This window comes from Dromiciops gliroides, chromosome 6 (genome assembly GCF_019393635.1).
Source record: "Dromiciops gliroides isolate mDroGli1 chromosome 6, mDroGli1.pri, whole genome shotgun sequence".
In the NCBI taxonomy this organism is placed as follows: Eukaryota; Metazoa; Chordata; class Mammalia; order Microbiotheria; family Microbiotheriidae; genus Dromiciops; species Dromiciops gliroides.
The window spans coordinates 15,265,356-15,289,837 of NC_057866.1; the positions used below are offsets into that span (position 1 = coordinate 15,265,356).

At 41.5% G+C, this 24,482-nt stretch overlaps 1 protein-coding gene across 2 annotated transcripts in view; it reads left to right on the forward strand.

The window, feature by feature from the left end:
• Positions 1-24,482, forward strand: part of PATL1 (PAT1 homolog 1, processing body mRNA decay factor) — a 39,757-nt gene that overhangs the window by 11,685 nt on the left and 3,590 nt on the right. Inside the window, exons 3-16 of one of the 2 annotated variants that reach the window (XM_043972279.1) lie at positions 335-549; positions 859-936; positions 1,325-1,519; positions 2,406-2,507; positions 3,137-3,226; positions 3,458-3,672; positions 6,221-6,310; positions 10,566-10,749; positions 15,404-15,527; positions 15,859-15,956; positions 16,467-16,526; positions 17,039-17,187; positions 17,999-18,158; positions 22,063-22,218. In XM_043972279.1, the coding sequence (XP_043828214.1) occupies positions 335-549; positions 859-936; positions 1,325-1,519; positions 2,406-2,507; positions 3,137-3,226; positions 3,458-3,672; positions 6,221-6,310; positions 10,566-10,749; positions 15,404-15,527; positions 15,859-15,956; positions 16,467-16,526; positions 17,039-17,187; positions 17,999-18,158; positions 22,063-22,218 (1,916 nt within the window). The remainder of the gene's footprint in view (positions 1-334; positions 550-858; positions 937-1,324; positions 1,520-2,405; positions 2,508-3,136; positions 3,227-3,457; positions 3,673-6,220; positions 6,311-10,565; positions 10,750-15,403; positions 15,528-15,858; positions 15,957-16,466; positions 16,527-17,038; positions 17,188-17,998; positions 18,159-22,062; positions 22,219-24,482) is intronic. The other variant, XM_043972281.1, reaches the window with a different exon arrangement.

The following is a 24,482-nucleotide window of genomic DNA, read 5'->3' on the forward strand; positions in this document are numbered from 1 at the left end:
AGCATTACCAACCTGTAGGATTGGGGCTGCCTCATTACAAATTATTCGTGTGTGTGTTATACATACATACACAGATAGGAGGGATTGAAGGCAGATAAATTATTTAGGTGTTTGTTATAAGTGACACAAAAAGTAATGAAACTTTGAACTAGGATGGTGGCCTTAGAAATGGAGAAAGGGGGCTGGTTGTGAGAGAAATATGAAACTTTGTGATTGAATAGGGGTGTAGAGAGCAAGGGGGCGGGAAGAAGCAGCCCAAGAACAAGCATGTATAAGCCGTACTCCTCTTTCGGGCTTTTCTTAGCCATGTGTTGTCTTGGTGGTTTTCTTGTAGATGATGATTGGCAGGAAGCACACGAGCGGCTGGCAGAATTGGAAGAGAAGCCAGTGGTGGCAGCTGAACAGACAGGCAATGGGAGCACTGATGAGATGGACTTGCTGGGAGACCATGAAGAAAACTTGGCAGAAAGACTCAGTAAAATGGTGATTGACAGTGAGCTGGAGGACCCGGCTATCATGAGGGCCGTGCAGACCAGGCCTGTTGTGCAGGTGAGCGGATCCCCAGGTTCCAAAGCCTTCAAAGGTCCACCTTCCTGGTGTTTCCACCCAGGCAATGTCATCGAATGATGGTTTAAGCTTTGTAACTTCTTCCTGTGCTGAAGTTCATAATGTGCTTGTTACTAAAAGCGAATAAAAACTGTAAAAGGGCTTCTGGGAGAGGCAGAGCTGGATATAAGGCTGAGTGTGAAATCTGCTTTGTCAGAGTGTTGAACTTTCTGTATTCTCACTCAGGTGAATAGAATAAAGCAACCAGGGTTCCGACAGTTGTTCAGCTCTTTTCGTTTTTTGTACCACCAGCCCGGAGGTCTCAATTCCAGCGTTTGGGACAGCTCTGCAGTTCTGAGACGGATCCGAGGACCGCTGCTTGCTCAGGTGGTGTGTATAACTCCAATAATAACCCAGAATACACAAAAGGTTTACCACTGTGAGATATATCATCATTTTAGCAAAATCTAAGTTCTTCGAGGGCTTTTCCTTATATCTCCAGTGACTTGTACAGTCCCCGGCAGGTTGAGTTCTTAAGATTAAATTCAACATGTTGAAATATGAGGTACAGTAGTGGCTCAGAAAGCCAACTCTGGTATATAACATCTGTCTGCTCAATTTGAGGTAGTCTTTTTTACCACTTCATTTCAGTTTGACCATTCACCACTATAACTGTGCCACTGATACAGGTTATATTGTCTCAAAAGGTTTTATCATCTCTAGAAATTACTAAAGCACTTGCCTGTCCGATTTTCTAATTGCTCCATTTTTCAATCAGGAAATGCCCACAGTGTCTGTGTTAGAATATGCCTTGCCTCAGAGACCCCCACAGGGCCCAGAAGAGGAGCGGGACCTTTCTGAACGGGCATTACCAAGGCGTTCAACTTCTCCTGTCATTGGGAGCCCCCCTGTCAGAGCTGTCCCGATAGGCACCCCACCTAAGCAGATGGCTGTACCCAACTTTAACCAGCAGGTATGTCTCACTCACAGGCACTCAGCCCAGGATATTGGGAATCTGGGCAAAATCATTTAGTGGCTTTGTTCTGGGAGGGGGGGAAGATTTTGGTAGGCACTAAATTAGAAAAGAAAATAGCCAATTTAGAGTAAAGAAGAGAGATGCCCCTGTGACCCATTGCTGCTGCTGCTGCTGCTAATAACTGAAAACAGACAGGTTACCACTTAATGGTATTTTAAAAAATATTTTGGTGACTATCCAAAACACTGCCAGATAATTAAAGGCTGGGGGGATGGGAACACACAGTGCCGTCCACGTCCCTTTGTACCCTTAAGATGTCCCTGCTTTCCCTAGAGCCTGTGCAGTCCTGTTCCATAGACTTTCCTCCACCTGAAACCAGCAGCTGAAAAGGAAGGCCCATTTGGAAGGTATGGGGGGAGGGAGGTACTGGTATGGCCCAGCCAGGATCACTTCTATGTGAAACAGTAGAGACAGTCACAGTGTGTCATGAAGCTGCTGAGCAAGGAGGCCACATCAGACTATCACAGTCTCCAGCATGGGGCTTAGTTAATCCTCCAGCTTTCTTATCCATTCCCTATCCCTAACTGTTTACCAAAATGTGCCATCATGGGAGTGAGAATCTGCTAGTGCCTCCCTCAGCATGGAAGGAAGGGGTGGGGATACTGGAGAATTAGCTAAATCTCCCTCAGCTAAAATGGGCACGTTGTTTGTGAGAGAGAAAAGATCAGGAGGTCTGTGCTTGAACCTGTGTAGAAGCAGGGCCATCAATTTCCATTTTTACTTCTACACCAAAATCTGAGGGGAGGGACATTTAGAGTAGGCAAAAGAGAAGCTGCCCTGTATTGAAGGCCAATTCCATGGGGTTTCTTTTTTGTCCTGACAGATTCTTTGTCCGAAGCCTGTTCACGTTCGTGCTCCAATGCAGCAGCGATACCCTACTCCCTATGGCGAGAGGATGTCTCCAAACCAGCTCTGCGGAGTTGCGGTATTAAACTTTCCTCCTTAGGATGTACATATGCGTGTGCTTATGTCCTGGACCATCCTCTGCTGTCACTCTGCTTATTACTACCACTATATCCTGAACCTGGACATGTATTTTCTATAGCCTCTCTATTTGATTCATGCTGCTCAATTATTGTTCTTACCTCAACTCTCTCTTCTTTACAAATGCGGACTGTTAATTTGATCACCTTACCTTTGGGTTTTGTTTTTGGTTTTTTTGTGAGGCAATTGGGGTTAAGTGACTTGCCCAGGGTCACACAGCTAGTAAATGTTAAGTGTCTGAGGCCGGATTTGAACTCAGGTCCTCCTGACTCCAGGGCCGGTGCTCTATCCACTGCACCACCTAGCTGCCCCTTACCTTTGGTTTTATAAGCCTTTTTTCACCATTTCATGTTAAAAACAAGTTTCCCTTTCTGTATGTTGAAGTACCATTCTTCATTTTCTTCCTCTTAGGGGGGGACAGCTTGAGTGTCCTGAGTTGTTGGTTTTTTTTTAAATTTTTGATGTGACCCAAATATGTTTTGTGTTCCTACTGAGAGTGTGTGTGTATGTGTGTTATTGATTGGGTTTTTGGGTTTAGAGTAAGCTTTAGTTTTCCGTGTTCTTTTCCAGAACTCTTCCCTTCTGGGCCACCCATTCCCTGCCAGTGTCGCGCCTGTTCTCAGCCCTATTCAGAGAGCACAGCTCCTAGGAGGAGCACAGGTAAAGCTGTGACTGTCTCTCTCTCTTGCCAGATCAGGTCTCTCATTTCTTGTCTAAGGATAGGGCATTTGCTCTTTGTTGCTACTTTTTCAACCCTTAGCACATTTTCTGCTTTGCTTTTCCCAGTAAAGCTATTGAAGAAGATACTCTGGTTGATAAAAGGATGCTGATCCCTTGATATAAGGTTCTCTGTAGCCGAATTGAAGGTTTTCTCCCCTTTTGTACCTGCAGCCTGGACGGATGTCTCCCAGCCAGTTTGCTCGTCTCTCTGGATTTGTAAGCAGTCCCCTTGCTTCTATGAATCCCAAGTTGCTTCAAGGACGGGTTGGGCAGATGATTCCCCCAGCTCCTGGCTTCCGTGCCTTCTTTGGCGCACCTCCACCAGCTACGCCTCCCCCAGCACAGCAGCATCCCTCCTGCCCAGGACCTCACCTGCAAAACCTAAGGTAACTAAAAGAAAATGTTTCATTTTGGTTGAGTGTAACTCATCTTATTCTCACTGAATTTCTTCTGTCTTGACAGAGTATAGTAGTATAGCATGTGCTAAGGGCCCTGTTACTAGAATGAGAAATTCAGCAAAAAAAGACATAGACATCTAGGAGAGGAAGGAATAGTTTACCTCTCAGATCTTTCTTTTCTTTTTTTTTTTTTAGTGAGGCAATTGGGGTTAAGTGACTTGCCCAGGGTCACACAGCTAGTAAGTGTTAAGTGTCTGAGGCTGGATTTGAACTCAGGTCCTCCTGACTCCAGGGCCGTTGCTCTATCCACTGCGCCACCTAGCTGCCCCTCTCAGATCTTTGGAAAGGAAAACAGTTTATGACCAAACAAGAGATCCAAGAGGTATCCCCAGTTGCCTCACTAAAAAAAAAAAAGAAAAAAAGTTTCTGTACAAACAGAAGCAATGCATCCAAAATTAGAAGAGACAGAAAGCCAGGAAATAATTTTTATAGCCAGTATTTCTGATTAAGGCCTCGTTTCTTTTTTTTTTTCCCCTGGGGCAGTGTGGGTTAAGTGTCTTGCCCAAGGTCACACAGCTAGTAAGTGTCAAGTGTCTGAGGCCAGATTTGAACTCAGGTCCTCCTGAATCCCAGGCCGGTGCTTTATTCACTGTGCCACCTAGCTGCCCCCAAAGGCCTCATTTCTAAAATAAATCAGGAACTAAATCAAATTTCTAAGAATCCAAGTCATTCCCCAATCGAGAAATGGTCAAAGGATATGAACAGGCAGTTTTCTGATGAAGAAATCAAAGCTATCTATTGCCATATGAAAAAAATGCTCTAAATTACTATTGAATAGAGAAATGGTACTTTAGGGTACCACCTGACACCTATCAGGTTGGCTAATATGACAGAAAAGGAAAATAATAAATGTTGGAGAAGCTGTGGAAAAATTGGAACACTAATGCATTGTTGGTGGAACTGTGAACTGATCCAGCCATTCTGGAGAGCAATTTGGAATTATGCCCAAAGGGCTATAAAGCTATATACCCTTTAATTCTAGCTATACTATCTAAAATCTAATGAGTGGTCACCAATAAATTATAAGCTTTATCAAGAGTATTTAAGTGTTTAAGTATTTATTACAGAGCATTAGGATCAGAGAGAAAGGTAAAAATCTAACTATTTCTAAGAGACCCTGCCATGGTCAGGAACCAAAAGAGACAGAACCCCTCCACCAGCATCCGCTTCCTACTTCCTTTCCTCCTCCCAGAAATGGGAGGCTCCTCAAGTTGATTGGCTGGTAGCCTTGGTAGACAGTACCCATGAGCAAACAGTCGTGAAGCTAAGGACCTTGACCACATGGCCTTGCCCTCAGAGGCCTTCTTGTGGCAGAGCTTTTCTACAGTAAGTCTCCAGCAAGTGGTGTCATTCCAGTCGTTACAGACCCATCAATACCATTGTTAGGTCTTTTTCCCAAAGAGATCATAAAAAAGGGAAAAGGACCCCATGTACAAAAATATTTATAGCTTCTCTTTTTTGTGGTGGCAAGGAATTGGAAATTGAGGGGTTACCCATTAATTGGGGAATGGCTAAACAAGTTGCGGTATATGAATGTAATGAAATACTATTGTGCTGTAAGAAACAGTGAGCAAGTGGATTTCAGAGAACCCTGGAAGAACTTACATGAATTGATGCTGAGTGAGATGAGCAGAACCAGAACATTGTGTGTTGACCAACTGTGATAGACTTGATTCTTCTCAGCAATACAATGGTCCAAGATAGTTCCAAAGGACTCATGATGGAAAATGCTCTCCAAATCCAGAAAAAAAAGAATTATAGGAGCAGCTAGGTGGCACAGTGGATAGAGCACTGGCCCTGGATTCAGGAGGACCTGAGTTCAAATCCAGCCTCAGACCCTTGACACTTACTAGCTGTGTGACCCTGGGCAAGTCACTTAACCCCAATTGCCTCACCAAAAAAAAAAAGAAAAAAAAGAATTGTAGAATCTAGATACAGATTGAACCATACTATTTATGTTGTTTTTGTTGTTGGTGGGTTTTTTTGAGGTTTTTCCCTTTTGCTCTGATTCTTTCACAACATGACTAATGCAGGCATATGTTTAATGTGATTGTACATATATAACCTCTATCAGATTACTTGCTGTCCTGGGGAGGGGGGAGGGAGAAAAATGTGAAACTTAGAAATCTTATGAAAACAAATGTTGCAAACTACCTCTACATGTAACTAGAAAGTAATAAAATACTTTTATGTTAAAAAAAAAAGACATATATATCGCTAGCCCTTCACTAGAGTATCAGGACTGCCTTTAGGAGATATGTGTGATTTGAATTTTCAGGGGCTTTATCAGTTCACAGCCACGTCTCCTGAAGTCAGTGAAGACTTGTAATTCAGTGCCCTAAAATGATGTTATTTACAAAATTGAACTGGTTCATCCCATCAGCTAAGTGAAGAGCAGGCAGGGAACATGACTGCTGACACAGGAGAACTTCCTAGCACTTGGTTGACTCTTGGAAGTTATTTTGTTTTTCCATAGACCTCAGTCCCAGATGTTCAGACCAGACACGACTCACCTTCACCCACAGCACCGGCGACTCTTGCATCAGAGACAGCAGCAGAATAGAAAGTAAGTACCTGGTTCTCCTCAGTTTGGGTCATGTCAGTAGAAAAGGTTGTTTCTACCTGACACTGGTTGTTTTGACATTTAGGGAATTGCCTTCCTGGATTAGCTGATGAGACGACAACACCAGTAAAAACGGTAGCACTGATTTTGCAAAACTCATTGGATCCTCACAGCAGGTCTGTGATGTAGGTTCTCTTATTATCCCCATTTTACAGAGGAGGAAACTAAGGCAAACAGCAGTGAAGTGACATAGTCAAGGTCATACAAGTAATAAGTATATGAGGCAAGGTTACAATTCAGGATTCCTGAAAATATATTATTCCCTTTTGTATGTGTAAAAAGAGGGGGGGAAAGGAAGGAGAAATTCTGGCATATTCACCTGGGCAATTTTATAGTGCCCAAATAATGAGATTCTTATTGGCCTCCCAAAGCATGATTGTGAATATATAGCTATTAGACATTGTCATATAATGGGCTGAGTGGTGGTCTTAGATTCTGAAGACCTGGATTCAAATTCTGGTTGCAGTACATTTTAGCTGTGTGAATGTAGGCAAGTCATTTAACCCCCAGGGAATAAGAGCGATGGATTCTATTTTCACTTTGCCCAAAATAGATACGGGGAATGATTTTTTGAAGTTTAGTATCTAAGCGATCTAAATGTCTATCTATTTATGTATCTCAGGACTTCCACAAGTCTCATTCTTTTTCTTTTTGGGGGCTTGGGGGTGAGGAAATTGGGGTTAAGTGACTTGCCCAGGGTCACACAGCTAGTAAGTGTCAAGTGTCTGAAGTCGGATTTGAACTCAGGTCCTCCTGAATCCAGGGCCGGTGCTCTATTCACTGTACCACCTGGCTGCCCCAAGTCTTATTCTTCTCATCTAAACTACACATAGCACCAAGAATTACCATTGTTGGGTATTTACTTGAAGACTTGGCTAATGGTTTTTTGTTTTTTTGTTTGCCCAGGCAATGGAGGTTAAGTGACTTGCCCAGGGTTACACAGCTAGTAAGTGTCAAGTGTCTGAGGCTGGATTTGAACTCAGGAGCTTCTGAATTCAAGGCCAGTGCTTTATCCACTGCGCCACCTAGCTGCCACCTTGGCTAATGTTTTGAAACAAAAAACTTTCATAGCCAAACTCCTAGGAAGAATCTTCCATTATTTTCATTTTAGTATCTCGTATTCTCAACACCTTGCATTCTGGCTTCTGATCACATCACTAAAATGAGATTTCCCTCTCCCAGGTTACCATTGATCTAATTGCCCAATCCAGTGGCCTTTTCTCAGTACTTAACCTTCTCAACTTCTGGCAGCCTTTGACATCAGGCACCACTCCCTCCTTCTAGACATTTCTCCTTCGTGCATTTTCATGACACTGGTGTCTCCTGGTTCTCCTACCTCTCTGGCTGTTCCTTATTCTCCTTTGCAGGATCATCATCCTTATCTCACCCTCATGTTGTTTATTTTAGTAATCAAAGAAGACCAAAATGATATGATGTTGAGGTCAGTGTACAGTATGTCTGACTGGCTGATCAAGCCAGTAGAGAGCTCAGAAGGCTCTGTCAGATGTGTCCCATCTGTCCCCCAGTGAACTTCTCATCATGGACTTCCAGGCTTTCTACCTGTTGTCCCTCTTTCTCTCATTATATTTCTCTTGATTCACTGTAGCAGTCCAACGAATCTATGTTAATGCCCATATACTCTTCCTACTTCCAGCCTTGACCTTTTGTACATTCTGTTCACCCCTTTGTCAGATTACATTTTTGTCCTTTAAAGTAAGTTCTGCTACAATTATTTGACTCCATTTGCACTGTTATTTCCAGGAATAACATGAGTATGACTCTTGTTCATTTTATAGTTTGTATTTGTGTGTGTGTGTGTTAATTTTGAGGTATACTCTTAAATAATGAATATTCCATATGCATTCTTGACTGACTAAAGATTATGGTGTTAAGACGAAACAGTCTTATGGCCAAGTGACAGATGTTATGACCAAGTCCTGGAGTGAGGAGCCAAAAGATGTTCCCTCCATTTTATCAGGACTTCCGTAGAGACTTGAGTTGTGAAGGAGCATTAATCAGTTCAACACAAATTTTTAAGGTTTGCCTGTGTACCAAGGCATCATGGTAGGTACCAAGTATGCAGAAATAAAAAGTAAATAGTCCATGCTTTCCAGGAGCTTACATTCTACTGGCTTTCATGATAGTGAATGACAGATGGGGCTACCCAGGATATTTTTCCAGACATTTTTTCCTTATCACCTATTTTCATTTATCTCCTTTTTATACAGAATGTAATGAAATTATATTCTTTAACTTGGTTTTGACTTCTCTCTAGGGAATCATTGTCACTACCAGAAGGGACAATAATTCTTTTTTTTTTTTTGGTGGGGCAGTGGGGGTTAAGCGACTTGCCCAGAGTCACACAGCTAGTGTCAAGTGTCTGAGGCTGGATTTGAACTCAGGTACTCCTGAATCCAGGGCCGGTACTTTATCCACTGTGCCACCTAGCTGCCCCCGAATAATTCTTCTTTTTAAAAAAAAAAATTGTATCTAAAGTTTTATTTTTTATTTTAAACTTTTTTCTTTTAAAATTTTGACTTCCAAATTCTCTTCCTGCAGTCCCTCCTCCTTCCCCCTCCCCCCCCCCCCAGAAGGTAAGTGATATATCAGTTATACATGTGAAATCATACAGAGTTCATCAGTTATCTCTCTGGAGGTGATTATCATTTTTCCATCTTGAGTCCTTTGGAATTGCCTTGGATCATTGTATTGATCAGAACAGCTGTCTTTCACAGTTGATCATCATTACAACATTGCTGTTACTGTGTACAATGATCGCCTGGTTCTTCTCACTTATTCTTCCATGTTTTTCTGAAGCCACACCCCTCATCGTTTCTTATAGCACAGTAGTATTCCATCACAGTGATATACCACAACTTGTTCGAGCATTCCCCTCAGTTTCCAGTTCTTTTCCACCACAGAAAGAGCTACTATAAATATTTTTGTCCGTATAGGTCCTTTTTCCTTTTTCTTTTTTTTTTTTTTTTAGTGAGGCAATTGGGGTTAAGTGACTTGCCCAGGGTCACACAGCTAGTCCCTTTTTCCTTTTTCTTTGATCTCTTTGGGGTACAGACCTCAATAGCGGAATTGTTGGTTCAAAGGGTATGCATTAGTTTTATAGCCTTTTAGGTCTAGTTAAAAATTGTTTTCTGTAAGGGTTGGACAGGTTCTCTACTCCACTGACAATTAGTGAACCTATTTTTTCCAGAGGGGACAAATCTCTTTTGTCTTAAGAATGAGTTGGTAGTTCCCTTTTTTTTTTTTTTTAATTTTAGTGAGGCAATTGGGGTTAAGTGACTTGCCCAATGTCACCCAGCTAGTAAGTGTTCTGAGGCCGGATTTGAACTCAGGTACTCCTGACTCCAGGGCTGTTGCTCTATCCACTGCGCCAACTAGCTGCCCCAAGTTGGTAGTTCCTTAAATAGTAATGCTGTCATTTGGTGTGTTTTTTGTGCCCTTGTGCAGTTATGACAGGACTTTAAAAGGAATGATGACAAGACCCTATCCACAGATTGCCAAGAACCTGTGTACCAAAAGGAGAGAGTAACAAATTTTTGTCAGGCCAGTTATGAACCTGGATTAAAGTTTAGGTTAGACTTTTCAAAGCAAAGGGTTTTTTTTATGAATCTCTTCCTACCAGATTCTGGACTGTCTTTTGTTGACCATTTTAATTTAGATGTTATCCTCTTGAACCTGCAATGAGTAACACTTTGTCAACTTCCCATTTCCACATAAAAGTAGGACATGAGCCAGCTTTCATTTTTTTCTCATGACTATGGAAAATGAAGAAACTGGTTTAAATGATCTCCAGAGATCTTTCAAGGTCCAAAATTCTCCAAGTTCTTTCTTACTTTAAAAGGAATGCAAAGAATTTTCTGCTTATAACTAACTACTCATTTACATTGTGCAGTCATCTCCTTCTGAGTTTCTACCTCGTAGTTAACCATTTCAGCTCTATATTGTCCTTTAATCTCAAATCCATCTCCTCTTGTCCTGTCAGTGTTTATAACCATGTCAGACTCCAGCCCTGGATTATTCCTGCCATCTGTCTTCTCCACTTCTGCTCAGGTGATACTTAATAGAGTTGGAGGAAATCACTCAACCAAGCTGACTATTCAAGGCCTATTAATAGCATCAAAACGAGGTACCGGAACATCCCAAGTCTTGAGTGAATTAAGCATGTTTTTCTTTTCCTCAGTCAACATCGAAGTATAAATGGCACAGCTGGAGATCGAGGTGGTCACCGGAGCAACCATCAGGAACAGCTACGCAAGGACCCGTATGCCAACCTTATGTTGCAGCGGGAAAAGGATTGGGTTTCGAAGATCCAGATGATGCAGTTACAAAGCACTGATCCCTACCTGGATGATTTTTACTACCAGGTACATGCTCTTTGCCTAGTCCTTGTATATCTCTTTGGATCCCTCATTGGTTATTTTAACCAATTAAATACTTGAATGAATTTCTGATTCCATTGGTGCAGGACTCCTTTCAGTGATGCAGGTGTTGAAGTCTGTACTTATCTGCTCATCCTATGAGAATCTTGCTCTTGTGCCACAACACTCTGTAGTAGACCTACCCAACGCTCTGGAGACTTTCTAGATATTGTAACTTACTGTTGGCACCATCACAGCATTTAGGCTATCTGTTATCTTCACTCTTTTCTATACTGCTTGGTCCACTACTCTTCCCAAATAAACATTTCTTGGACAATATTTTTCTTTTATGGCTCTTCCAAAAACAAATATCTGCATAATTTTCTTTTGACTTGGACTTTGGTAAATGCTGATGTGTGCCAAACCTTGGACTTGGTAAATGCTGATGTGTGCCAAACCTTGGGATGCAGTGGAATGGTTTTTTGGTGCACGTTTCAGTTCTTTTCGGTCGTCCCTTTCAGTTTAATATGTCACGTCACTTGTACGTTTACCTTTGCTCATTATTCTGGTTCTGACAAGAGAAGAACACTGGCAGCCTTACTGTAGATGACTCAACTTATTTGGAGACTGAGACTTCTGTTCCCCACCTCATATTCTCCAGTCCCAATCCACCTCAATCCTGCCTCTGGCCTGTCCCACTCGGTTCTTCCCATCCCTCTCTTGTGCCTTCTAGAGTTCCTTCCTTCCTTGTTTAATGGACTTTTCTTCATTTTAGTCCTTTACCTCTTGTGCTCCTCCTATCTTGTCTTCACAGACTTGGTTACCTGTAGGTGACCCTGTGTCCCTGACCACTCTCTTCAGCACAAGCTCCACTTCTTTTTTTTTTTTTTAACACTTTTTTTTTTTTTTAGTGAGGCAATTGGGGTTAAGTGACTTGCCCAGGGTCACACAGCTAGTGTTAAGTGTCTGAGGCCGGATTTGAACTCAGGTACTCCTGACTCCAGGGCCGGTGCTCTATCCACTGCGCCATCTAGCTGCCCCTCAAGCTCCACTTCTTTTATCCACCCTAGCACACTGGTTCTGGAAGGAGAGTTGGAATACTTCATGCTCCCATGGGCTCTTTTATACTCTTCTTTGCCACATTAGTTATCAGCCTTTCCTCCTTTGTGGCTCACTACACCCTCCCCATGTCATTCAGGGTCCTTTGTCAGGGTGTTCAGTGCCTGCTTCACAGATTTCAGCCTGTGTCGATGTTCTCTCAAGTACCTTAAGCCCCAGTTTCCTCAGGCTCCTTAAGTACCACAACCTTCATTCCTCCTCAGCTACACGAGATCCCTCAGACCCTTCTCCGTCACTCACAGATAGTCCACTTCTATCATCAAAAGCTCCAAAGACATTTTTAGGAGATCATTCCCTCCTCTCGTTACATATCTCCCCTTACCCTGTTCCTTCTAAACCTATTCACTGTCCTCAAGAGAGAGAGACCTTCCATATACCTCCTTCTCTTAGTGTCCCAGTCCATTGCCCCTATTCTAACTTCACTTTTTTCCCCTTCTGAGTTAAACATTTCAGTTCTCTTGTCCTCTATCTCAAATCCATTCCCTCTTGTCCTGTTAGTGTTCATAACCATACCAAACTTCAGCCCTGGATTATTCCTGCTATCTGCCTTCTTCATCCCTTGTTCAAATGATGCTGAATGAATTTGGTGGAAATCACTCAACCAAGCTAATTAGGTCCACCACAAACTTACCCTACCTAATCTCAAGGGGTGGTCCTCACCAAAGTAAGTTAATCCTTTTACTGTGTCCCTAATTGATTCTCTTCCACTCAACACAAAAGCTATTCAGAGCTTTTTCTTCTTTTTTTAAGCCTTGACACTTCCCCCTTCCCCCCTTCACCTTCTCAGCTGAAGACTTTACCTTATACTCTGCTATATTTGAAAATAAAGACAATTTTCCATGAACTCCCTCTTCTGTTCTCTAGAGTTCAGACTTCCTGGATACATCCCCCCTTTTCTTCTCCGTTATTTACTCCACTCTCTGAAGAGGTGGCCCTCTTCACCAAGGCCAACCCTATGCACTGTGGTCCTCTCCCCACCTTTTCCTCTCTAATCTTCAGTCTTTATCTGATGCTTCTTTTCCTGCTGCCCACATGCCTTGTCTTCCTTATATTTAAAAATATTCTCACCAGACCCTATAGTCTCCTCAGGTTTTCATGCTCTCTATCTCTTCTACCTTTCTAAGCCAAACTTTTAGGGGAAAAAAAACTTCCTCTCATCTCTCTGACTTCTAGTTTCATCACTCAACTGAAATTACTGTCTCCAAACTTACCAATGATCTCTTAATTGTCTAATTTAATGGCCTTTTCTCAGTCTTCATCTTTCTGGACCTCTTTGACATTTGGCATTGTTGACTATCATGTCTTCTTGGACTCTCTCTCTCTCTCTCTCTCTCTCTCCAGCAGGGTAATGAGTGTTAAGTGACTTGCCCAGGGTCACACAGCTAGTAAGTGTCAAGTGTCTGAGGCAGGATTTGAACTCAAGTCCTCCTGAATCCAGGGCTGATGCTTTATCCACTGTACCACTTAGCTGCCCCAACACTCTCTTCTCGGTGTTTTCATGATACAGTTTTTTCTTGGTTTTCATCCTACCTGTCTGACCTCTCCTCAGTCTCTTTACTCTTTGATAATGGATATCATGTCCTTCAACTATTGGCTCTATTCCCGGACTTTGTTCTAGGCAGTCTTCTTTCTCTGTGCTCTCAACTTTGTGACCTCATAAGTTCCCATGGATTTAAGATAATTTCCAGATTTACATTTCTAACCCTACTTCCTCCTAAAGGTCACTCATCTTCAATTACTTGTTGGCCATTGCAAATGGGATTGCTTCTTAGCCTCATCCTATCCAAAAGAGAACTCCTTATCTTTCCCCTAAAACCCACTATTTTCCCTGTTTCTGTCAAGGGCATCAGCATCCAGTGGTGTGTACCCATATCTGAAATTTTGGTGTCATCAAGACACCTCACTCTCTTTCATCCTGCACGTCTAGTCCCTTGTCAGCTCTTATCATTTCTGCCTCCACAATATGCCTCACATCTTCCCCTTCTACTCACAGAATGAACATCCTGCTTGAGGCCTTCATTATCTCATAGCTAGACTGGAAGTAGCCTTTTCATTGGGCACTCTACTTTAAGTATCTCACCACTTTAATCTATCTTGTACACAGCTACCAAAGCAATCTTCCTAAGGGACAGATTTGAACATAGTACTTCTCATTAAGGGCAGCTAGGTGGCACTGTACATAGAATCCTAGGCCTGGAGTCAGGAAGACTCATCTTCCTCAGTCAAATCCAGTTTCAGACACTTACTAACTTTGTGACCCTGGGTGAGTCACTTAACCCCATTTGCCCCAGTTTCCTCATCTCTAAAATGAGGTGGAGAAGGACATGGCAACCCACTCCAATGTCTTTGCCAAGAAAACCCCAGATGAGGTCACGAAGAGTCTGACACAACTGAAAAACAACAAAACAATAACTTCTCAGTAAAGTGTAAGGACACTGTTTTACCTCTAAGTTCAAATATCAACTCATGCATTTGTTTTTTGTTTTTTTTTTCTTTGTTTTTTTTTTAAGTGAGGCAATTGGGGTTAAGTGACTTGCCCAGGGTCACACAGCTAGTAAGTGCTAAGTGTCTGAGGCCAGATTTGAACTCAGGTACTCCTGACTCCAGGGCCGTTGCTCTATCCACTGTGCCACCTAGCTGCCCCTCATGCATTTGGTTTTAAAGCCCTTTGCAACATAACCTCAACCTGCCTTTCTAGCCTGGTTATCTATGACTCCCCTTCCTGCCCTCTACAGTTCAGTCAGACTGGCCTTGCTGTTTCTTACATTTCATCTCTGTGCTCTTTACTACCTGTTCCCTGGAATGTTCTCCTTCACCCCTCTGCCTCTTAAAATCCTTCGTTTTCTTCAAAATTCACCTGGAGCCATATTCTAGATGAAGCCTTTTCTTTTTTTTTTTTTGCAGGGCAGTGAGGGTTAAGTGACTTGCCCAGGGTCACACAGCTAGTTAAATGTCAAGTGTCCGAAGCTGGATTTGAACTCAGGTCTTCCTGAATTCAAGGCCAGTGCTTTATCCAGTGCGCCACCTAGCTGCCCAATGAAGCCTTTTCTAATTTCACCCAAGTTGCTAGGATTACCAATCTTTCCCCCCACCCCATACTCCCTTGTATTTATTTTGTGTACATATTTCATTTTGTATTTGTATGTCATCCCAGTAGAATAAGATACTCTTGGACACCACTAGTTTATTTATCTTTGTATCCCAAGTCGTTAGTACAATGTCTGGCACTTAGTGCTTACTGATGTTTGTTGAAGGATTGGATTGATCACAGAGTAGAATTTTAGAGTTTAAATAAAATGTGGACTATCAGTAGGCCAAACACTCTATTACCCTATTATTCTGAATCATTATTATTAGAAGGACAAGGTGTATGTCAATTGATTCAAAAATTGTATTATAATTTTACTTTGAAATTAATTTTTCATCGCATCTCTATTTTCTTTGCCTTATAGATTTTAAAAAATGCACTGTGTCAGTTGACACAGCTTAAATTCTGGGCCTTCTGTATTAAACATAATTTATAACCCTTTTTGTTCTCTAGAACTACTTTGAGAAGCTGGAGAAACTCTCAGCAGCTGAGGAAGTGCATGGAGATGGTCCCAAGAAAGAACGTACCAAGCTGATCACCCCCCAAGTGGCAAAGCTGGAACATGCCTACAAGCCAGGTGAGTGAGTGCCTGATCAGCCAGTCATCTCTCCTGTCAGCCTCGGAGAATGTTGGAGTAAAACCTGGACCTATGGGCCCTCAGTAAACACAGTGGCCAGATGTTAGTGCAACAAACACATTCCCCACGACCCGTTAAAATAAAGAGGGAAACATTTTCCCTTCTTAGTCTACTGTGTGTGTAAGTTTGCATACAAGATTATTGGGGAATCTACTCGGAGTTTGGACATAAAGGCTTTTTCCCCTCATAGTTTGATGAGAGAATAGTGTGTTCTTTAAAAGCTGTCTGCCAACATTGTCGTGGTTGTTTTCTTTTTATTTTGTTTTTGCAGTGCAATTTGAGGGCTCTTTGGGAAAACTTACTGTCTCTAGTGTGAATAATCCCCGGAAAATGATTGATGCTGTGGTAACATCCCGGAGCGAAGATGATGTAGGTGTTAGCAGAACTGTCTGCTTACAGGGATCTGGATTATCACCTTTTCTTCTTCGTGTCCCTATCAGTGCCTAACAGCAGTAGGGTGGAGAGAAGGATTGTTATTTGTCTGACAACTGTCTAGTTCTTAAGAGTACAACGTGATTTCTTTGTTTCCCTCATCTCTGTCTCTTTTTTCTTCTCTTTGTCTCTGCCTCTTTCTTTCTTTATGTATACACACACATTATATTGTATATGTATTACATATGTATGCAGTTCCCCTTACCTACATAGAATGTTAATAAGTTTTATGTCCTTTGTTATCTATGCTTGGGCACTGTAGTTGTCTTTATTTCCTTTCTGTGATGTTGTCTACCATAGCTTCTTCACTTTGAGCAGACAAAAGCCCCTTGTTCAGTTTAGTTTACACAGCCCTGTTGCCACACTGCCTGCAGGTAGATATTTAGCTTGTGCTTTGGGATGGGCAGGATAAAAGGCATAGCACTGAGGCCTCTTGTCCTTTCTTAGGAGACCAAAGAGAAACAAGTTCGGGACAAGAGACGAAAGACACTCGTTACAATTGAGAAGGTAAGTTCTAATAGTTATACCTGCATTCAGCCAAAAAGTGCCAAATTGTTATACACACACCCACTCATAATCACACATACACATATAGCTCTTGAATACAATGTTTATATACACGTTCTTAATGTGGGAAAGTTTGCGGAATTACAAGAGAGATTTAATAAATGGCATATAGCCTGTGCTTCAGTCAATTAGCCATCACTTGTTGCTTATTGCTTGTCAGACCAAAGTACAATTCCAGAGTTTCCATTTTAAAACTTAGGCAAAGTATAGACCTATTTTTGTAGCTTTTAGCCATCTGGAGAAAAGCTAAGTAGGAAGGAGATGGGACAATACAGTGTTGAGGGGAGTTCTAAGTTCTAGGTTTAACAGAGATCTGCAGTCTCTTGGGTACCTTTTAGGTAAATTTCCGTACTACTCAATCATTGCTTACTATCTCTCGTGGTTGTGAGTTGGGAGGGGGCAGGGCTGACGGCATGATGCCCTAACACAGGGCCTCTGATTGTCCCGCTTAGACGTACAGTCTGCTCCTGGATGTGGAGGATTATGAAAGGCGCTATCTTCTAAGCCTGGAAGAGGAGCGGCAAGCACTGATGGAGGAGAGAAAGCAGAAGATATGTGGCATGTATGACAACCTGAGAGGGAAATTGCCTGGACAAGAGAGGTAAGAGCTGCTGTCTGGAAGAGCATAAAATGAATAAGAACAGTTGTTTCCCCCAAAGGAAGGCATACATTTTTCTGTGGTGGGCAGACCCCTCCCTTGCAGTAAGCCTTTTTTTTAGAGTTGAACCGACAGAAGCGTTTTTATTATGGAGAAGCAGAAATGAAGATGAACATGTCAGAAGTGCTCAAATACCCTCTGGCCTGTCTGAAAACTCGGGAAAAATGTATTTTTTTCTACCACCCCCCTTTGGGTTCAGGGATCAACCTGAATAGTCTAGCCCTATATGAAGTGAGCTGGCTCCCCATTTTTTCAGTGAGGATTTTTCCCTACAAAGTATTCATACGGAAATACACCATAAGGAATCAGGGCGTGAACTTTGCCCATGGATCTTTTTTCTTTTTTGTAATTTTTGTGTGTGTGTGTGTGTGGCAGTGGGGGTTAAGTGACTTGCCCAGGGTCACACAGCCAGTAGGTGTCAAGTGTCTGGGGCCAGATTCGAACTCAGGTACTCCTGACTCCAGGACCGGTGCTCCATCCACTGCGCCATCTAGCCGCCCCCCTCATGGATCTTTTGACAAAACAAATTAAATGGTTCAGTACGTTGGCCAAAAGTATTTTGTGCCTAAAAATATATTTCCCATCCTTTCTTTGATTGTAAGGGTTGGTTTTGACCATACTTACAGTAAAAAGAATCACGGTAAAGTAGCCTTCCATGGGATTTTCATTTGGCAGTATTCTAAATGGAACAAATTAGGAGCTGCCTATACTATTTGTGATTTTGATTTAATTTGATTTTTTTTTCCTTTTATAGGCCAAGTGATGACCACTTTATGCAGATCATGTGTATCCGTAAAGGGAAGAGAATGGTTGCCCGTATTCTTCCTTTCCTTTCCAAAGAGCAGGCAGCTGACATCCTCATGGCAACAGCCAGGAACCTGCCCTTTCTGATCAAGAAGGATGCCCAGGATGAGGTAAATACTCCAGGAGAGCCGCCTTGCCTTTAGACCTTAATAGTTCATGACAATTCTAGATTTTTAACTTTCCGTTGCTTGAAGGAAAGTGCATTCTGGTCATAAAAACTAAAACTTGTATGTTCGAGCCGTAAGCTTTTAAATGCTTTAGGAGTAAAGCAATGGGCCGTGTCAACAATAAGGAAGCAGCAGATAGATTGCTATAGATTTGCTGGGTTGGTTCTGTCCCGTTTGGCATTTTCTTCATAATGTGCTTAGGGTTTAGGTTATATCTTCCAATGGATTGTTCTCCGTAAGCATTTATTAAATGCCATGTACTGGGAATGCAGATACAAAGATTGATCCACCCTACTTACAAGAAGCTTACACTCTAATTTGGGAGGAAACAAGTATGTATATAAGTATATAGTTGTTATCCAGCCTCGGTGAAAATGAATCAAGTAATGTCCCTGAAGCCCAAGCTTATATATATATATATATATATTTATTTATTTTAGTGAGGCAATTGGGGTTAAGTGACTTGCCCAGGATCACACAGCTAGTTAAGTGTCTGAGGCCAGATTTGAACTCAGGTACTCCTGACTCCAGGGCCAGTGCTCTATCCACTGCGCCACCTAGCTGCCCCTCCAAGCTTATATTTTTAAAACACTTTTTCAATGAGCTATGTAATGTTTGAATTCTTGTGCAGGATTGCTAAAAAAAGTGGTTTCAAGAAATTCCAAACTGAATAAAGTTTGATAATATAAAGTGATGTCTTTAAAACAATAGTGAGATTCATAAGTACAAGATGAAGAAGATATGGAATGGGCTCTAGAATAGCAGAAAGGAATTCGGGAGTCATTGCGGACTGTGTCTTAGTTGTCTGGTGCTGCTACTTGAAAAGATCTCATGATCCTGGAGTAGAAAAGGCCTTAGAGATCACTTTGCTGAAATCTTACTTCACAGAATAGAGACAAAACAATATGATTTAAAAGGACAATCCTCCCTAAATTAATCTATTTTGTGCCATACCAATCAAACTATCAAAAAATATTTTATAGTGCTAGAAAAAAATAACAATTCATCTGGAAAAACAAAAACTCAAGGATATCAAGGAAGAAGAAATGGAGATGAGAAATCAATACAGAATTCGAAAGAAGGTGGTCTAGCATTACAAGGTCTCAAACTGTATTATAAAGTGGTAATTATCAAAACAATCTGGTCCTGCCTAAGGAATAGAGTGGTGGATAATAGCTTGTGGAGGTGCGCCAAATGTTTATTATCCCCCAAAAAGAAGATGAGGGGAAAAATGAAAAGGGACCAGAGAAAAATATTTTAAATTATTTCAAGGAATAGAGAATGTGTATAAGAGATTTTATTTGAAGTTTCTTAGCATTATGAATACACTGAAGGAATAGCTTTAGTCTCTTCAAGTGTATGAAATTCTTGTGAGAAAGACACTGACCAGTTATTTCCTTAAAGGATCAAATAGAAAGAAATGGTTTTGAATTATAGTAAGAGAATTTGGAGGAGGGAAGTTAATAAATTCATAGTTTTGCCATCTCATTCATTAGATGGATACCTTTGAAAATAGTGTATTTGTAACAGTGTGCACTCTTATCTTGCCAAAGAGAAATGAGAGGTGGGACAAATAAACTCTTAGATTCCCTTCTAATTTTCTCACTGTTTCTCTTTTTGGAACTCTGCACCTCAACTGTGTGATCTCGGCCAGAGGTTCTTAACCTGTGGTCTGTGAACTTTTAAAATACAGATTTTTATTACTGTTTTTCTACTTGGTTTAATTGTAATCAGGTCAGTTGCAATCCTATGTATTTTACACATCTTAAAGTGTTATTCTGAAAAGGGGTTCAGTTGACTTCACCAGCCTACTACATCTTTTTTTTTTTTAAATTAATTAATTAATTAATTAATTAAATACATATAAGGTATTTTATTTTTTCCGTTACGTGTAAAGATAGTTCTCAACTTTTGTTTATACAAGCTTAACAATTTCAGATTTTTCTCCCTCCCTCCTCCCTCCCCCCTCCCCTAGACAGCAGGTAATCTGATATAGGTTATATCTATATATCTATATACATATGCATATAGATATATATATACACACACATACACACACACACATATATATATATATATATACACACATAATAACATTAATCCTATTTCTGCATTAATCCTGTTACAAGAGAAAAAATCAGAGCAGTGATGCAAAACCTCAAAATAGAAAAAAAAAAACCAACAGCACCCAAAACAAAAGAAATAATATGGTTCAATCAGCATCTATACTCCACAGTTCTTTCTTTCTTTTTTTTTTTCTTGGATTTGGAGATCCTCTTCTATCATGAGTCCCCTAGAACTCTTCTGTACCATTGCATTGGTGAGAAGAATATAGTCCATCACAGTAGGTCAACACTCAATGTTGATGATACTGTGTACAATGTTCTTCTGGTTCTGCTCATCTCACTTATCATCAGCTCACTTAAGACCCTCCAGGTTTCTCTGAACTCCTCCTGCTCATCATTTCTTACAGCACAATAGTATTCCATTGTATTCATATACCATAACTTGTCCAGCCATTCCCCAATTGATGGGCACCCCCTCAACTTCCAATTCCTTGCTACCACGTAAAGAGCAGGTATAAATATTTTTGTACATGTGGGTCCCTTTCCCCCTTCCATGATTTCTTTGGGAAAAAGACCTAAAAGTGGAATTGCTGGGTCAAAGGGTATGTACAACTTTATCGCCCTTTGGGCATCAACCTGCTACATCTTAAGGGGAGTTCAGGACCCCCAAAGGGCCAAGAACCCCTTGTCTCAGCAGCGTGATCAAATGATCAGAGGGTTTGGCTCAGCAGTGAATTCACTCTGTAGGCACATCTCTTTCCCTCTCTTTGTATCACTTTGTATCACTTTCTCCATAATACTAACCTCACAGAGTGATGAAGAGGATATCTGAGACAAGAATAGATGTGAAAACACTTTAAAAAGTTAAAAGTACTCTACAGGCAATCTGGAAGTACACAGTAAAAGTTACAAAAGTTACCAAAAGAAGTTTCCCCTTTGACTCAATTCCATTGTTGGGAACAGCCCCTGATAAAAATAGCTTTCCAAAGTTTTTCATAGAAGCATTGTATGTAATGGTAAAAAAAAAACCTAGAAGCAACCTAAGGGTTCCAACAGTAGTGGAATGATTCAACAAATTATGGTACATTGATGTGATGGAATCCTCTAATGTAACTAAGAAGGAATGCGGATAAATCTGGAGAGACCTTTATGAAATAATGCAAAGTGAAAAATGTGAAGAAAGGTGAATGAGAATGGGAACATAAAGTGAGGAATTGAAAAAGTGTTACTTTAAGCATTAAAATCAACCCCTAAGTGGTTTGTATGAATGTGTTTAATGTTAAGTTTCTTTTTTTTCTTTTTTGGTGGGGCAATGAGGATTAAGTGACTTGCCCAGGATCACACAGCTAGTAAGTGTCAAGTGTCTGAGGTCAAATTTGAACTTAAGTCCTCCTGACTCCAGGGCCGGTGCTCTATCCACTGTGCCACCTAGCTGTCCCCTAATGTTAAGTTTCTAATAAAACATTTAATTTTTAAAATAGTATCCAATTTCAAGATAATCTTATTTGTTGTGTATTCATAAAAGGATTTTGTACCTTTGAGGTAATGTGAAATGGCTAATAAAATGGACTTAAAGAAGTTGGGGTCTTTGGTGCCTATTTTGAGGGTTACATCCATTTTAGCCCCAGATGATTTGGGATTCTCTCACTGTGATTTCTAGCCTTTTATTAAATCTTGTTTCATTCAGTGTACTGTACAATGTAATTCCCTTCAAGTTTCCCTACTTGGGCTGGAGGGAATATTCAGTGCTAATATATGATGCTTTTGTCTTTCTTCCTTAGGTTTTACCTTGCTTATTGAGTCCCTTCTCCCTTCTCCTTTATCATCTTCCTTCAACGACTGTCACCAGCCTTCTGCAACAGCTAATGAACCTACCTCAAAGTGCAGCTGCACCAGCACCCGCCAACCCACACCTCACTGCTGTGCTCCAGAACAAGGTGCTCTTGGGTTCTGCGTGCCTCTGAACTCCAACATTATTCTCAACCTGAACTTTAAGTGGCACACACAAGCTATGGGGGCTTGACCTAAAGGCCTAGGGGGCACCTGTGGCGTGCTTCATCTATGTTCCTGGTGCAGTTTGAAAATCCAGACTTTGGGATAGACTGCTTGGAAATAATAGTATCCAACCCCGGTCGTTGTCTTCCTCCCTAGTATTAGGATTGTCCAAACGATTAAATGAACTGTGTGTCCATTAATTCATATTCTTTTCAGAATACTAAGTGTGACAAGGATATTTTAAAGGCAACAAAATTTGGTTCTAACTAGTTTAGGTATGTAATCTCTACCATCTGTTCCCATAGTTACTTTGGAAGGACTTGGAAAATACAGCAAATCCCAAAAGTCTTAGTGTAGTTTTAAGCAATTAAAGCTTAAGACTTTGGGGACACACTGCTTAAATATGAAGAAAGTCTATTTCTGGGTCAGACAAAAAAATCTAGCTAACCCAGTAGTCTATCTTTGACAGGGAGTTTTGTGGGAAGACATGTCATATTCTAAAGTATAGAGGTGTATCTTCCAAACCATCCCTAGTTTCCTGCTATGACTTAATTATCTCCAAATTTACCTGTCTTTACTGCTAGGGTTGCTTCCCCTATTGTTGATACCTCAGGATTTGGTAAATAGGCCTTGGTTTGCACTTTCCTTAAATGTTGTCATTTGTAGTAGCTACAATTATACTCCCATTTAGTGTTTATATGTATTTTTAGATTTTACTTCTAAAAAATCTACCCTCATATAGAAGCTGCCTCCATTATGTTGATAATTTAGCTGCTTTATTGAACCTTCTTCACTTCTCTCCTCAGGTGAAGTCAGTCTCTCTTTTTTTTTTTTTGGCGGGTCAATGAGGGTTAAGTGACTTGCCCAGGGTCACACAGCGAGTGAGTGTCAAGTGTCTGAGGCCAGATTTGAACTTGGGTCCTCCTGAATCCAGGGCCGGTGCTCTATCCACTGCGCCACCTAGCGGCCCCACACAGTTTCTCTTTTTATGGCTTCCTTTCCATTATCTGAAGGGTGTATTTTGTTAGGAAGCAGATTTTGGTTCAGTACAAGGAGGAGGTTCCCAACACTTAAAGCTATCCTACATGATCGATCTTTGGAGATGTCCACCAAGGCCAGCTGACGCCTTCTCTGGGATATCCCAGAGGATAATAGGTGTATTTTATGAGGGGGCCTTGTTCATTTCTTTCTCAGATTCCTTCCCAATTTGAATTGGTTTCCATCACAATGAAGAGGAAACTGTAAGCTCCTGACCCATGCCTAGTTAGGCAGATCTCTTCTATCCCCACAAGGGTGCTGGTCTTGCCAATGTGAAATAGGGAGGTTCTTTATGTATTAACTTCTATTTACTCTTGGAATGTTAGTGTAGAAATAGTGCAGGGACGGGAAATGTTAGTAACTGGGGTCTCTGATTGAGATGGTGGAAGAGGCCCACATTCTTGTCACCCAACTCCTTCACTCCTGTTCACCTGCTGCTTAATGCAGCTGGAAGTCACAGCCTGGCCGACTGGGTAGATTAGCTTCAATTAGGCCCTGTCTGAAGCAAGGCGACCTGATTACTCTTCTCCAGTCGGTTCCCTCTCTCACTACAGAAGCTTTTCCAAACCTCCCCCTGCCCAGTCTCTCTCAGCTGGGGATCTTGCCTCCTGTTTTCCTGGGAAACTTGAAGCCATTCTTTGGGATGCCCTTCCTCACACCTTCTCTTTATTTCAAAACCCCTTGACACTGTCCCCCACTCTTTCCACCTTTTGCCCAATATCTAACAGTAACATCTCTCTTCTGGCCAAAGCCAGGCATGTTTCCTTGGTTCCATCCCTTGTCTTACAATTTCAGTCATCCCTTCCTCTTTAATCATCAACCATCCCTTTAAGCTTCAGTGCTACATCTGTACCTTTGACCCTTTCAGCCAGACACTTAGAAAAAGTTGTCTCTGGTCCCTGCCCTTGCCTCTTCTCAACAGTTGACACTCTGACTTCTGACCTCATCCCCTGACTGAAATCCCTTTCTCCAAAGTAACCAGTACTGTCTTAGCTACCAAATAGTATTCCTCATTCACGATTGCAACATGAGGCCTCACTCTTCTGCCTTCTCTGCTGCCGTGAACACTGTAAAGTCACTCTCTCCTCTCTGGGCTGTGCTGACACTGCTCTGTCTCCTTTCCTGTCTAGCTGCTCCTCATCTGTCTCCTGCTGCTTCATCCTCCAAG